This window comes from Ornithodoros turicata, chromosome 7 (assembly GCF_037126465.1).
Source record: "Ornithodoros turicata isolate Travis chromosome 7, ASM3712646v1, whole genome shotgun sequence".
Classification (NCBI taxonomy): Eukaryota; Metazoa; Arthropoda; class Arachnida; order Ixodida; family Argasidae; genus Ornithodoros; species Ornithodoros turicata.
In genome coordinates, this window is record NC_088207.1 from 54,101,230 (window position 1) to 54,115,929 (window position 14,700).

At 43.0% G+C, this 14,700-nt stretch overlaps 1 protein-coding gene across 2 annotated transcripts; it reads left to right on the top strand.

Annotated features, from left to right (window-relative positions):
* Nucleotides 1–102: 102 nt before the first annotated feature.
* LOC135401573 (menin-like) lies at nucleotides 103–13,065 on the top strand. Of its 2 annotated transcripts, XM_064634047.1 has the most exons (10): nucleotides 103–548; nucleotides 1,170–1,322; nucleotides 2,586–2,761; nucleotides 2,905–3,170; nucleotides 3,621–3,796; nucleotides 4,189–4,361; nucleotides 7,074–7,256; nucleotides 7,322–7,424; nucleotides 9,305–9,433; nucleotides 12,581–12,695. In XM_064634047.1, exons 1-9 carry the CDS (start codon nucleotides 137–139, stop codon nucleotides 9,394–9,396), a joined length of 1,734 nt encoding a protein of 577 aa, XP_064490117.1. In that variant the 5' UTR covers nucleotides 103–136; the 3' UTR covers nucleotides 9,397–9,433; nucleotides 12,581–12,695. The 2 variants fall into 2 exon arrangements, with proteins under 2 accessions (XP_064490117.1, XP_064490116.1); XM_064634046.1 differs by lacking the exon at nucleotides 7,322–7,424 and having other exon boundaries at nucleotides 12,581–13,065.
* Nucleotides 13,066–14,700: the final 1,635 nt, after the last annotated feature.

Sequence of the window (14,700 nt, forward strand, 5' to 3'; positions counted from 1 at the left end):
GATGTTCTGAGGCTGGAACATCATAGAAAGGACAAACACATACTTCCATCTTTCATCGGTTGTCATGTTCGCGGGAACTACGAACAGAAGATCATCCAGCAACACTGTGCAGCAAAGTGCGCGGCGGAACGAGAACATGGCGCTTGGAGTGAACGTGAAACGTCATTTTCCACTGCGGAAAATCGACGATGTCGTCGAATTTTTCCGAAGCCAGCTGGAAAACAACGACGAACCAGACCTGGCACTCCTTTCTATCGTCACAGGGAACATCGAAAACTCAATGACATCTCACCGTAGCCACAATGTCGACGATTTAAGTGACATCAAGTGCAGCTTCCCCGAAGTTGGGTTCGGTCCCATAGAAGCGCTGTACGTCAAGTTTGTTTGTCAAATAAAGGGTTCCATCGACTTAACCCTGCTGGAAAATGCTGGACCAACCGGATCCAGAGAGCTGGTGAAGCGAGTGTCCGATGTTATTTGGTCGTCGTTGACAAGAAGTTATTACAAAGACCGGCCTCATCTTCAGTCACTGTTTAGCTACCTTACCGGTGAGCGCTTGGCAAAGTGCCCGGTTTCTGCATCAAAACTATAACCCGCAAATAGTGTTGGATCTTTTTCGTTATAAGTTACTCCAGTGACGTCTGATTGTCTGCCGTATGCGCAAATTGCGCAGTATGACCGCAAAATTTATGGGGCAGTTTTATCATGGAGCAGAAATGGACGTTTCTAAGCAAGAGTCGGTTTCTGTTTCGACGCAGTGTGGTGCATGTCGGCAGCTGTTGGTCAAGATATGTCGCGATGTTGTGCTGTTGTTATTTTGGGGCTATTCAATTTTCCTCATTCGCAACGAAGATGGTGGTGGTGTTTGCCGCGGAACCATGTATTTTGCTTGTTTCAGAATCCGATATAATATCGTGATATGTATGCAAGAGACGCAGTAACATACTCAAGAAAAATCTAACAAAGTTAGGTTCTCGTAGGATAATCTCTGTGTCATTTACAACACGCCATTACATAGTGCCACAATTTACTGTCATCTTCGACAAGACGTAGCGAACACTGGAAAAAATTGTAAATTCATGCACAGTTGTGTGCTACTCTGAAAACTTTTGGCCAGAAAGAAATAGAACACTGAACAGGAGTGAACACTAGGTTGCTTTAATTTTCAGGGAACAAGTTAGATTGCTTTGGTGTGGCGTTTGCTGTGGTTGCTGCCTGCCAGGTCTTGGGTTTTCATGATGTCCATCTTGCTCTCTCTGAGGATCATGCTTGGGTGACTTTTGGAGAAGATGGCTGTGAAACTGCTGAGGTCACCTGGCATGGTGAGATGTCTTTTTAATGAAAGTGGCAATGTCTATCGACACAAACGATTAGGAAAAAATTTATTGACCGACAGGTCAGCTTAATGCATTACCTCGTTGCGCACATCCTTTAGTAGCCAGACAGAATTTTCGGTAACAAAAAAGAGCTGAAAACAAAAACCGAATATTACGAGAGTGAATCTCCGAGTTGAATCGTGAATCAAAAATAACAAAGACTGTTAAGAGCATCGTTAAGTTGAATTGTGAAGTTAGATGTTTCGATGGTTATTTCTTTCTCGTTTCTACCACGCATGCTGTCAACAATTTCTAGTTGCGTTTTTTTATTCCATAACTTTGTGATGCCCTAAAGTGCATTACTGTGCTGAGGAAAAAAAAAAAAAAATTATGTGCAAGATATAAACCCGCCTCAGTTACGGACGTGAGACCACTCGCGGTTGTAAGCAAGTGACGCCTCATCGGCATCTGCAATCGTACGTCCGCACTCTTTTACGTTTAGCTCAGATAACCCCTTAAAGGAGCCACCACGCAAAATATTTTTTGTCATTACTGTGGAAACTAATTTACCATCTGTCTCTTGTAGAGCAGCCTGGTGTGGTATTGCATAACTCCCTTACTTACGTACTTACTCATACTTACTTATGGGAGAGGAGGGACAACTGTAATCGTTAAAGCCCCTAGCTCTCTATGGTGGAAAACTTACTTTTACAGCAAATGGGATTTACAAATCTGCAGGGCAAGAGAGAACAAAAGAAAGTAAAAAAATTTAGGAAGGTCCATTCGGGGATCCTCTGGAAATGCGTTTTGCATAAACCTTCGGTTCCTTCTTTTGCTTCTTCCTCCTTTCTCTTTTGCTTCTTTTCTTTGGTTCCTTCTGCATAAGCAAAAAAAATCGCGCATAAGCCGCGGCTAATACGCGTGAAATTACGGTACGTGCTCCTTTAAAGGGGTGAGTCTCCTCCTCCAAAAATTTTTTGTTTTCGGCTGCTCAAGCCCTTGTATCCTTGGGTAGGCGTCCTCGATGTGCATTTGCACTCCTTACCCCAAACGCACCAATGAGGTTGCTCAACATCACCTGGACCCTACAGGTTTTTCCGCCGATTTTAATCCAAGCGCCATCGAAATTAATCCGTGTGCCATGCAAACTTTATGGGGCACGGATTAATTTAACTGGCACTTGGATTAAAATCGCCAGGAAAACCTGTAGTGTCACGAGGTTTCAGTGGCACTGACAATCATCCTAAATAAGTTTGAAATGTGTATCAGGCAAGGGCAACGAAGACAGGCGTGGTGAACCCATACCATGCGAGAAGAGTTGGCTCTACCTCAACGGGAACGCGGTCCAGTGCAGCCGTCCTACGGAGGTGGCCGCGCTCGTGTCCGCCATCAACCCTTCCATTGCCCCGACTACGGATAGCAACCAACTTATTTGCTTACAGCAGGTGGGTGAAACACATATATTTATATTTAATTACGTTTTTAATTTAAATATGAATTAAATTAATTAATTAAATTATTAATTTATTAATTTAATTAATTAATAATTTAGTTACGTTTGTTACAAATAAAATATGCTACGTTTCAGCAACTCCTGTGGCTCCTGTATGACAAAGGTCACCTGCGCAATTACCCCATGGCCTTGGGGAACCTGGGGGAACTGGAGGGTCTGTTCCCAACCCCAGGGCGTCCCCCCCCAAAGGACTTGTTTGCCGAAGCGATCCACGCGGCTCGCACTTATTACTGCAACATGCACGTCTATCCGTACACGTACTTGGGCAGCTTTCTGTACCGCTCTGGGTACCTGCCCGAAGCCCTCAAGGCGTGGGCAGATGCAGCGGATGTCATACGCAAGTAAGTACGCAAAGTAACGTCAAAGTTGAGTGGCTTGCAAAGAACAGTGTAATATCATAAGATAAGATTTGCTTTCTGTATTGGAATGAGTCGTCATGGATGCGTTCCACAACAAATCTGTTTTCCTTGATGATGATGATGATGATGCCTTGAAAGGAAGAGTGTCATGCAGTATTTTGTTTAGTTATGAGTATGAATTAATTAATTAATTAACAATGTAACTTAACGATGTTAATTAATTAATTAATACTCATAACTAAAGAAAATACTGCATGACACTCTTCCTTTCAAGACATCATCTACATCATCATCATCATTAAGTAATTAATTAATACTCATAATTAAACAAAATATTAAATTAATTAATTTAAAAATTAAATTAAATTATTTAATTAATTAAATCGTTTGTAAATTATTAATTTATGACATTGGTGGCATTGACTCTCTCAGATTCAATTACGGCCGAGAGGATGAGGAAATCTACAAGGAATTCATGGAAATTGCCAATGACTTGATACCTCAAGTGGTAAAGCTGAGCAGCGCAGGAGACGGAACGTTACTCCGCGATGCCCATTGCTTCGCGCACCTCTTGCGTTTTTATGACGGACTTTGTGCTTGGGAAGAGGGTATGTCTTCTGTTCCACACATTTCGCCTTTACGTCTTATCTCATGTTTGGGATCCGCTTTTGCGATGAAAGCGTCGCTATCTAAGACAGCAGTGAAGCTGTAAATAACATTTACAGTATTTTACTGAGACGAGCGGGCATAGCATTAAACGAGCAGCGCACTCAAAGTTCCTAAGCACCGCTGCACATGTTGTCTTGATGGCCTCGCCGACCGCTGTGTGTATGTTTTCTTGCCATGTCTATCCTGTTACAATTGACTGTGCTATTCTGAGAGTATCAGCAATGCACGCAGTGTGATTATGCCAGACAAAGTTCAGTAGAAAATGTCTCGTGACCTTCTTGCCACCGTATGATCAACGTGTAAAACCCTAGGCATAAATTTTTCATTCCAGGGTCGGCAACCCCCGTGCTGCACATTGGTTGGGCCCGACCCCTAGTGCATACCATTGCAAAATTTCCAGCCTCGGTCCGTGCGTCTGCTACAGTGCTCACTAGTGAGGATGAGGAAGAAGGTAGAGCAGAGGACACTCCCAAGAAGAGTTGTCATCTTACTCATAAAAGCTTGGTGCGTTTCACTTTCTATTCACATAAGTGGTGATTACTTATGGATGCCAGCTGTGATGTCTCAGCGATTATCCTCTTAGCTGCTGACAACAGTGATCCTTGGGATTTTTCTAGGTTTTGCCGTAGGATGCCACCAGAGCTGTGTGAATACGCAAAACCTCAAATATCAATTCGAATACGTAATATGATGCCTAATAAAAAGGTAAAAATTGTACTATGGCACACGTCCGTTGGTTGGTATTGGCACTATCATCGGTATCATTTGAAGCACCCAATTTGGTTGGTTTTGCGGTTGGTCGTTATTGGCATTTCTATGCAGTATCATTTGTTATTCTTGTCCGCCACCCAAAGGTCATTTTCTGGGCACTATATTTGCCAAGCTGCTATTCAGCCATCCGATGCCCAAGAATAGAAAAGCGGTGAAGTAGCAACATGTGGTACAAAGCAGGAAAGCTGAATATGAAACTAAAGTTTTCTGCAGAGATTATGATGTTAATTTCTGTTGTAGGCCTTCAATGAACTCTGTCACTCTGTTACATGAACAACATGGGTGTTGATGCTATTTTCCACAATTCGTGAACCTCTTGATGTGGAGCGTTGATATTTGAAGATACTTTTTCTGAGGAAGGTTGCCACATTTTGTATATTTTGGAAGTTATAGATTGACACTTTGTTCAATATACAGGCGTATCTTGATGAGGTTTCTACAGCTTGCACCAATTGTTGTGTGTCCCAAAATTAATTTTGGAAATACATGGGCAGCTTTGTTTGTGAAACTTACATCCTTCGATAGGGCATTGATTTGGCTACATTTTCCTATATAGCAACATATTTTGAAGTGTCAGCCACAAAAGTATTGTCAAACCATCCAAAAATGGCCATTTTTGCGGCGATAAAGAAAGAGTTCCCTGGTGTGCAGTCTTTGTCTGCTGTCAACACTTGGCAGAGCCTTTTTAGTGCTTTTGACGAGAGCAAGTTAAAACACGCTGCGCTGGCTTACTATCAGCTTATATACTTTCTTCTATTTGTCTTATCGCACTTATTGGAACAGTCAACCAATATTTCAGCTTGTGCTGCTCAAATGCCAATTTCTTTTTCACCTCAAGCTAATCAAGGATGCGCCTTCCCATATGCACTCATCGGATTGCAAGGAGTCGTTTCTAATAAGCCCATCAATAGCTCCTGTGGATTAGGTTATGTTGGCTTAAGTTAGGTTAAGGGGGAATCACTTCTTCAGAAGTCTATGGGCGATTTTCGTTCGCGTAGGACATGTGAACGCTCTAAACTATCATCATAAGATTGGTACTGGAACTCTCTTATTTTTCTGTAGTTGGTGGCATATTTTTTAGAGGACAAGGTTGAGCCATTGATTTTTTAAAAAAATTAAAGTTTGGTGCGTCTCGAACACGTGCTGCCATCTCGATAGTGTGTCTCACACTAAAATATTTGCGAATTTGGGCTGAATACAAATCGACGGATAATCCCGGAATTCTGCAAAATATGTCGTTGACAAGGGCAAAGCAAGGAGAACACGCCAGTACTTCTGTTTTGACGATCGCTGTGCAAACAAACGTTCTCTATTGTCTTGCGCAGAAGCGACTTCCCCTTAAGGCCCTTGCCACGAGGGGCTCCGACCCCCCTGTACGCACATACATTTTTGCACATACGGGAGCCTGATAGATATGTGCAAAGACGCCATCAAGCACAAGGTTCACAGGAAGGCATTTACACGAAAGTTGCCGCTACGTAAATAACGAAATGTGGACACAATTAATTACAATTATACACGTTTAATAATTTGGACAACTGTGCGAGACAGCTATGATCATGAGAGACTCCACAGTTGTTGGATTAATGTTGGCCACCTGAGAGTCCCTTAACGTGTGCCAAAATCTCAACACACTGCACACCATCGCAATTACACACAGCTGCATTGGGCAGATACATTATGCTTAGAGCCTGAAGCTTTCCGGAAATATTTTTTTCCAAATTCGGGAGGTCAAAATTGAGGGAATAAAAATGTGCTCTAAATTCATGTGAATTCGGGTCGAAAAGCTTCCAATATGTTAAATTTAGGGAGAAATCGGGCTCTATTACTCTAACGAACTGCACTGGTTTGTTACAAACAGTGATGTAATTTGTGTTTCCTGCTATACAAGCTAGTGTGCATTTTCTACAGACAATTCAGTGAGGGCAATTTGCTGGGTAAAAATCGGGCTTCACCCTAAAGAGGCAACCTTTAATTCGGGGTGCAAATTCGGGGATGAATCGGGTCAAACCCTAAAACTTCAGGCTCTAATTATGCTTAATGTACGTACATCGGTTGGTTATTGATGTGGTAAGCCCATCAGTGCACCTAGAGCTGTGCAAATATTCAAAATTTTGAATGTGAAACGAATATCTGGTTGCCACCGTTTTAGTAACAACAATTTTATTTTGAGATGATGAATGCTTGTGGTGAAATAACGAGCCCCCTTCACAATAAGGATTGAAACATGTCTAAAGAGCTTTGAGGGCGGAGCGTTGGTGGGCTGGATTTGGACCAATCAATTTTGATAGAGGGGCGAAAGTCCAGCTCATTAAGAGAGTGCGGTTTGGAAAGGTTGGTAGTGTGGTATGGCAGCTTGGGGGGTTTCCGTTGCATCATAGTTGACACAATTGGTGGTTAGAGCACATACTTTTAAAGTGCTTATGGATAGTATTATTTTGTCAGGCTTTCCAAGACGCGAATGTGGCAGCGAAAGAGGACTTCCTCCGCAGCCTGGAGTCCCAGCTGGGACAAAGTGGAGCCCCTCCGCGGCCCGACATTGCAGCATTGGCTGCCGCGTGTGCAGACAACATCCTCAACCCGGGTTATCTTCTTTGCGGAGGGCAACCCTTTACCATTGATCCTCAGGTGTGTTTTTCCGCTTTGTTCGCTTTATTGTCTCACACTAATTTGACCGTTTTCTGCTCCTTCAGAACATTTCCACGGATTTGAATGCATTGGATAATTTGACTTCTCTTGCATGCTTCACTGCCTGCTTTCTGAGGCCAATCTTGACCATTATGAAACTTAAACCTGGTGAATCCCGTTTTTTTCCTCCAATTTGTGTCGTCGTTACTTAGGGTAATACCGAAAACCCCCGAAAATGAACTTAATAAAGCGCAAAGTTGGTCACTAATACAGGCGCTGCACAATCAGCACAATCACAGCACAATCACAGCACAATCAGCACAGGCAATCAGCACAGCCATTTGTCTGACATAACACTTTATTTATTTCCCACCAAAAAAATTTTCTTTTCCATCTGATTCATACCAGTGGAGCATGATTTGGCCCTGTCTTACAGCTCCTGGAAGAAAGCACGATTTTTAATCCCGATTTTGAAAAAAAACAACATAAAACTCAAACTGCACAATGGACCTACATTTGAATGAATATACTACTTACTTAATAGTTGCAGAACAGCTTTTTTTTTTCCCTAGAAACTCCTGGACCTAGTGAGGTCATTCAACACTTGCAAATCAATGTTTTGGAATCCGAGAATTATCACCAGTTTGACTCGACTGACCACCGTCAAATGTCCAATACTATAGGTTTTCCCGGAGATTTTAATCCAAGTTCCAGCTAAATCAATCCATGCCCCATAAAGTTTGCATGGCACGTGGATTAGTTTTGATGGCGCTTAGATTAAAATCACCGGGAAAACCTGTAGTCGTAACGCATTTTGACTCGGACATTTTGGACCCATTTCTAAAGGTATACAATTGTTCCTAAACATCCAGATTTTCTTGCAACAGCTGAAAACATTTCAGATGAGTTATTGTACTTACGTGAACACTCAACTGTTAACTCAAAATACGATATTTGAGGACAGGCAGTGTATACCGCAGTTGAACGTTGCAATACAAAGTTGGACTATCGCAATGTCAGTGCCCACCATCAACAGTGTTTTGGGGGTGCATTGTGTACAATTGCATCAATGCACAAGTGAAAGGTGAACTCAACCACAGCAGTAAGTAAAGCTTCGGTGAAAATTGGTTCCACCGGCCTCGGTGTTCGCCTTCTGATCCCAAGATCGCGGGTTCGAACCCGGCCGAGGACGTCAGCAAGTTGGTGGCAGGGTACAAGTTGCTTAGACGAGAGATCGTCTTTCATGAGGGACGTTAAATACGGGCTTCCGTGTGTTGAGATTTCATTGCACGTTAAAGAACCTTCAGGTGGGCAAAAGCAATCCACAGACCGACCACTGTGGTATTGCCCATCATCTCAGTTGACTCACGAAGCATAGATCGAGAAGTTACCCGTCGAAAAGAACTCGTTACGAGTTAAGTTACCGTGTGAAAAATGTAACTAAGTTAATAACCAAGTTCTTCAGCCCGAAATGTAACTCGCAGTTACGGAGTTACTTAGAAAAAAGAATGAGTTACTTCCAAGTTACTTCGGACACAAAATAGCGCTACGCAGGCGCAGCCCATCGTGAGCAGTTGAGTTAGACCTTGGGTTGCCTGTGGAGGAGTGCAACACGCTTACATTGTTTTCGTTTATGACGAACAAATCGAACGCTTTGCGTCTTACCCCTTCTGGGAGCACAATAGTTCAGCTTCATTTCCATGGCAGCAGTTCTCACTTCCTGAATAGAATACCGTATTTGATTGAATGTATCACGTTTTATGGCATAGCATGCCATGAAAGAGCTGGAGAGAAAGCAAGAAAATACATGTACGCAAGTGAAAAGTGAATTTAAAGTAACTTGGAACTTAGCATAATTTACTTTGGTAAAGTTACCCGAAAAAGAAACGGGTTCCTCTGAAAGTTACCAAGTGTAGTGAGCCCTAATTGGAGTGTGTAATTGAGTGATTGCAAGAGAGAGAGAGAGAGAGAGCTCTTGCGGATTGTTTGTTTGGTGTTGGATTAAAAAGGAGACCGCCATAAATTTGTTCTCTGTATGTTGGGAGCAGAGTCCAAAAGGAGACGACTCCTCCGTGCCGGACCTGTTTGGCATCAAGTCCAACGGCCACTCGAGCCCCGAGCCTTTTTTCCCTCTCTCTGAGCCTAAAAAGGTGCAACAACCCGACACTAAGCAAAAGGTGCGCACCACTTGTCATTTGCAACGTATATTTAGTGTCTGAGGTTTTTGGATTTACCCAAATTTACTGCCTGAATCTCACATTCAGTGATTCATGTAAAACTTGATTGCTCCCTGAACGGGCTTTTTTTGTCCCGCGACCCAGAACGCATGACTGTGGGGCTGTGTACTTCCGTTCACTAGTGAGCTCATCCTGTGCTGTAACTGCTGGAAACTGGATACCAGAGTTTCCAGACCTCGCAGCCAAAACAATGCCCAGTGTCTTTAAACTTTGTGACAAGCAAGGAGTTGAACCGAAAATGCTATTGCTTGCGGTTCAGCTCTGGAAGGCAGCTATAGTGGTTCAAACCAGTGAATTCCAAACGGTTCGGTTCATGAACCAGTTCAATAATATGGACTTTTCTTCATTGGTGCGATACATGTATTTTTGTTGTTCAACGTAATTTTGTGTGACGGAGCGGGGCAGGAGATCCTTGAGGTTGTTTTGACGCGGAGGACAAGAAACTATCCTCAACCCACAATCAGAGTTAACTGGTAATTAGAACTTCGTCTCGGGAGTTGAGAACAGGGCCAGTATTCGCGTATATTTTAATTGTAAGTCCAAAGCCCCGCTTTCGTAGCAAATTGCGAACCTAATTTTGATCCTTTCAATATGCGCTAGCGCCCCTATATCATGTAACTTTCACTTATGTAGTGATTGGTCTAAACGGTTATGCTCTGGCTCATGAACCAACCAATGGCAAAGACCATCCGCTCAAAATCAGCACCTCAACCGCCTGTGAGTGAAAAAGGGAACACTCTTTGTGAATTTGATGTATGAAGGCCGTACTGTACAAGTATGCAATTTTGCCTCCTGACAGCCTCCACAGTATGTGAGTACTTATTTTGAGCAATGCAGTGATAACGTCAGTATCGGTTCTACTGGAAGCCTATGTGTCCGGCATACTAAAATTTTGCGTTGTTTGGATATCGTAAACAAGGTTCCGCGCAACTTTTTCGATTTTTTATTTTTTATTTAGAAAAAGTGCGCAAATTACGTGAGTAAATACTTCAGTCTCCAGAAGGACTAAATATCCTCACATAGGGTCAATTTGGTCATTTATACGTCGTCCTTTGTGATGTCACACTTCATTTTTTCTTGGAAGTGCGGCATACATCAGTCACACACTACGAAGCATAATTTCAAATTTCTCCCATTTTGCCAGTAATTGGGGTAGGTGTGAACCATTATTTGAACCAAATTTGTTTTTTTTTTAACAGTTCAGTTCCGGTTTATCTCCGAGATGGCGCCAATAGTTTCGGTTCGTTTCTGGTCTGGCAAAAAATAACGGTTTTTGGTTCAAGGTTTGGTTTGACTCTGTGGCATACTTTACGGCGATCTTCAAGAAGCGAACGATAGTTCTGAAAAGAAATTGGGACCAAAAATAAGCGTAATTATTTCGCCTAACGTAAAGGAACTTTGATGCAGAAACGAAAGTGGAATGTGCGCACCTTGTTGACGTTTCTCACGTGAAGACTTGTAACAACGTTGTATTAAGCAAAGTAGTTATACTATATCCATACTGGAAATATATATACAACGCAATCCTGTTACGTAATTCGAACTGATGCCCCGGCAAAGCCATCTGCATTTCAATGGGGGAAAATGCCCAATAATTCCAGCGTATGAACGTGCCGTTTATTGGAACAATTTGCAGGGCCGCACACGACTACGCGCCGACCTTTCGCTTGTATGTCAGGGACACCTTTACTTATTTCTCACGCATTTCTCTGCCAGAGGAAGGAACGATTCACCACAGCACGGTGCACACAAATGAACTATCCCAAGCAGCCTAATGTACTGAAAGTCGAGTGCAATAGGGGTGGACGGGTAGGTGGAAGGCCTTGAACAGACTCGTGAAGCTAAAGAGTGCTGATAAGACACATACCAACCACCCCTATGCACCACAGCAGCACAATGCACTGAAGTGCATTGTGCTGCTTGGGATGCTGCTTAATCGTCGTTCACAAGGCAAGGAAGCCTCGCGGTTTTGAGGGGACCAAGTCTTCCCGTTGATATACATAGCTAAGAAAAAGGCGTCAATTTGATATTTTCTTGGATTGGGTTTGCGATATTCGCGTTAGCGGGGTTCGTGATTGCGTTGGGCTTATCTTCACAAATGACATTTATAGAGTCGTGGCTGAAGACCTATAACGCATACAGTGAAACCCTCGTTAATATGACCACCACCGTTCCCGCAGATCTTAGTCCTAAAGCGAATGGTCGTACTGACCAGAAACGCACAATCCACCGACCTCAGAGACCGCTTCGTTCCAGCCATTCTTAGGTGCACGACAGCAGCAGCACAGTGTGACCTTTGTGTGTGTCTGTCGGTCAGAATACTCCTTTCACGAGCAACACCCTCCTTCGAAACCCATCGGGCCACAATATTAAGACTTTATCTGGCCCACATATAAAGGTCTCTTTGCGTTAGGATTGGACCCTCTATGACTCCCTGCAGGCTTGTCTTCCCTGTAGTGATGCGAGGATTCAATGTAGGGAGCCCATACGTACGCATTTTCCAGTTAGATAAAAATCACTCTTGAAAAGCTATAGATACCAATTGATCGCAAAAATGTAAGGCGCACTTTCCTCACTCAGTGCAACCTTTCGAGCAGTTTGAAATATTGAAGGAGGTATACTTTGAACAGAGATCTTGGAAACTGCTGTTCCCTCAAAGTCCTCTACCTGCACAATTTTTAAACAAATATTGAATTTTTAAACAAATATCGTTTATGGTAGACCAGCACGTTTGGATCATTTGACGTTGAATGACCCTTTTGTAAGCGAGTGTTTAGATTGAGCTGCTGTTTGCAGGCTTGAATTACCGCGGACCTCTTAATGCACAGTACTATTACTTAGTTTGGAAGCTATTTGCTTTTTTCATTCTTCGTACGCATAATGAGCTTAATGAACTCAACTTTTACCCGTATCGTACGGATATATCATGGCCACATTCCCCCGAACTGCATGCCCGATTTTTACCTCCCAAAGTTTGCAAAAAAATATTTTCCAGAGACCTCCGGCCCTAAATACGTTTGGGTATTTCTTTTTTTTTTTGTCATTTGAAAAGTCCCGTTGTGACGTTCTATCTGGAACCTATCACAGGAGGTTGTGTCCGTGACGCTGACCAGTCAGAAGATGGCGGGACTGAAGGACCTGCTCCTGTCAGAGAAACTCAACGCCTCAGCCATCCAACTGCAGCTGACCGCGCAGTCGCAGGTGCAGGTAGTGAAACGTACGGGGCCTCACCTCTCGCGACACACCAAGCGCAGCCGTAGGGAGTAGTCGCGCCCTTGTCAATGTATTTCGACCGTTTTATTTTTTTCTCTCATTCAGATTGTCATTGCGTGTCTGAGTTTGTGGCGTCAAGTGGCCACGGGGTGTGTAGCCACCTGACAAGTTATTCTGTCGTCTGTGAGCTGTTCTAGTATGCATTTTAGCCTTAGCCATACGTGACCCTGTAGTATGAAAACGGGCGTTTTCCAGCTACTACCAGTGTCGTACATTCCATTGGGGCTGTGTGTTTTGAGGCCATATGTACAGGGTTCGCCAAGATAAACTTTGGGGTTTGTCACAAAGATTAAACAAATAAGAACAGTGTCGGAAAGCCAAAGTAGACGTTTGAAGACGTATTTACGCCCCAAAATTTTATGTCGATACTGCCGTTTGGTCGGTCCCTCTGTGGATAAATCGTGAAAATTAGAAAACCGTCGCTCCCTATTCGGCTATACCTGTGTTTCAGCTCCTTTCCGTCAGATGGCGAAACGGTCGAACGCGGCATTGCAGACGACATTGAAATCTGAACAAGTGGAACTGAATGCATCTGGCGTCTGCAATCTGGCGAAAGAAGCTGAAACACAGGTGTAGCCATTTAGGCAGCGGCGATTTTTTAATTTTCACGATTTATCCGCAGAGAAACGGACCAAGCGGCATTATCGACATAAAATTTTGGGGCATAAATAAATACATCTTCTAACATCTACTTTGGCTTTACGACGCTGTTCTAATTTGTTTTATCTTCGTTACAAACCCCGAAGTTTATCTTGGCGAACCCTGTACTTTGTCCCGACTTTTACGGCGCTGTCTCTCGTTTTTCTCAGTCAAAGTGATGACACAAATTCTGCAAAAGACTTATGTATTATAGCATGACATGAACGCACAATGTGTATATTTATTTTTCATTCTCAGTGTCTCTCCAAGTAGCCTACGTAGATGTGGTAGTTTCTAACTGTGTGGTGGTAAATGCCAGCTGTGTACTTTGGGTTTGGTGCACCGCATTGTGACACACTTCGAATGCAACTGTGGCTGGCACCTAGTTCAGTGTGGCACTGACGAGTTTAACGTGGAAGAGTATTCTGATTATTTTACATTGGCATCTCGCAATATATATTGGGCATTTTTTATGGTGCATTTAATGACATTTCTATGGCACTCTGTGCCGTTATGTAAATAACACATTTTGTTACCAGTAGTGAGTAGCCGTGTATTGTTGGTGTACTTACATGTAGATGTTTCAAGTAGTATTGAAGGTGTTCCCCATTAGCCATGCTTGTTGACACCTTGAACATTGTTCGAGACAATTGTTGTGCAACTTGAGCCACTTAACGGTGAAATATTCCACGGGATTCTGTTACACGAGCTAAGATTCAACGTTTTTCCCGTTTGGCATATCGCTATATAAATTGCAAAAGCACTCGGCATTCACTTAAATTTATGTAAGTATTTCGCATTTAATGTACCGTATTTTCCGGTGTATGCCGCGCACGTTATACAGTAAAGAAGTGTCCGCTGAAGAGGTCCCGCGCGTTATCTAACGGTGTGCGTTGTACACGGAAATATTTTCCTGCAGGGATCCTTTTCAGGTCGGTGACGTACAAATTCTAGCCTCTTCCAGAGTGTGCTGTGGCTTTCTCCCGTATCTCTTAAGGTTAGTTGACAAAACCGGCGAAAGGACACTGGACTTCATAAACGGTCAACAATCTTGAATTCATTTCAGAAGAATGGAGCGGTTGAGAAGGGACGCGAAACGGAAAGCAGTGAGGAGACCCAAGTATACTATGACAGCGACTCTATTGGATCGGAGTTTAACGGATTTGACTAAATGCGTTTCAAATATAGCGTATGCATCCACGATACACCGCTTTCGTTTATTGTGTATACTGCTGGCAGTACAGAAACTTGTAGCACCATTGCGTGTTATACATAGAACATTTTTCAAATTCAGC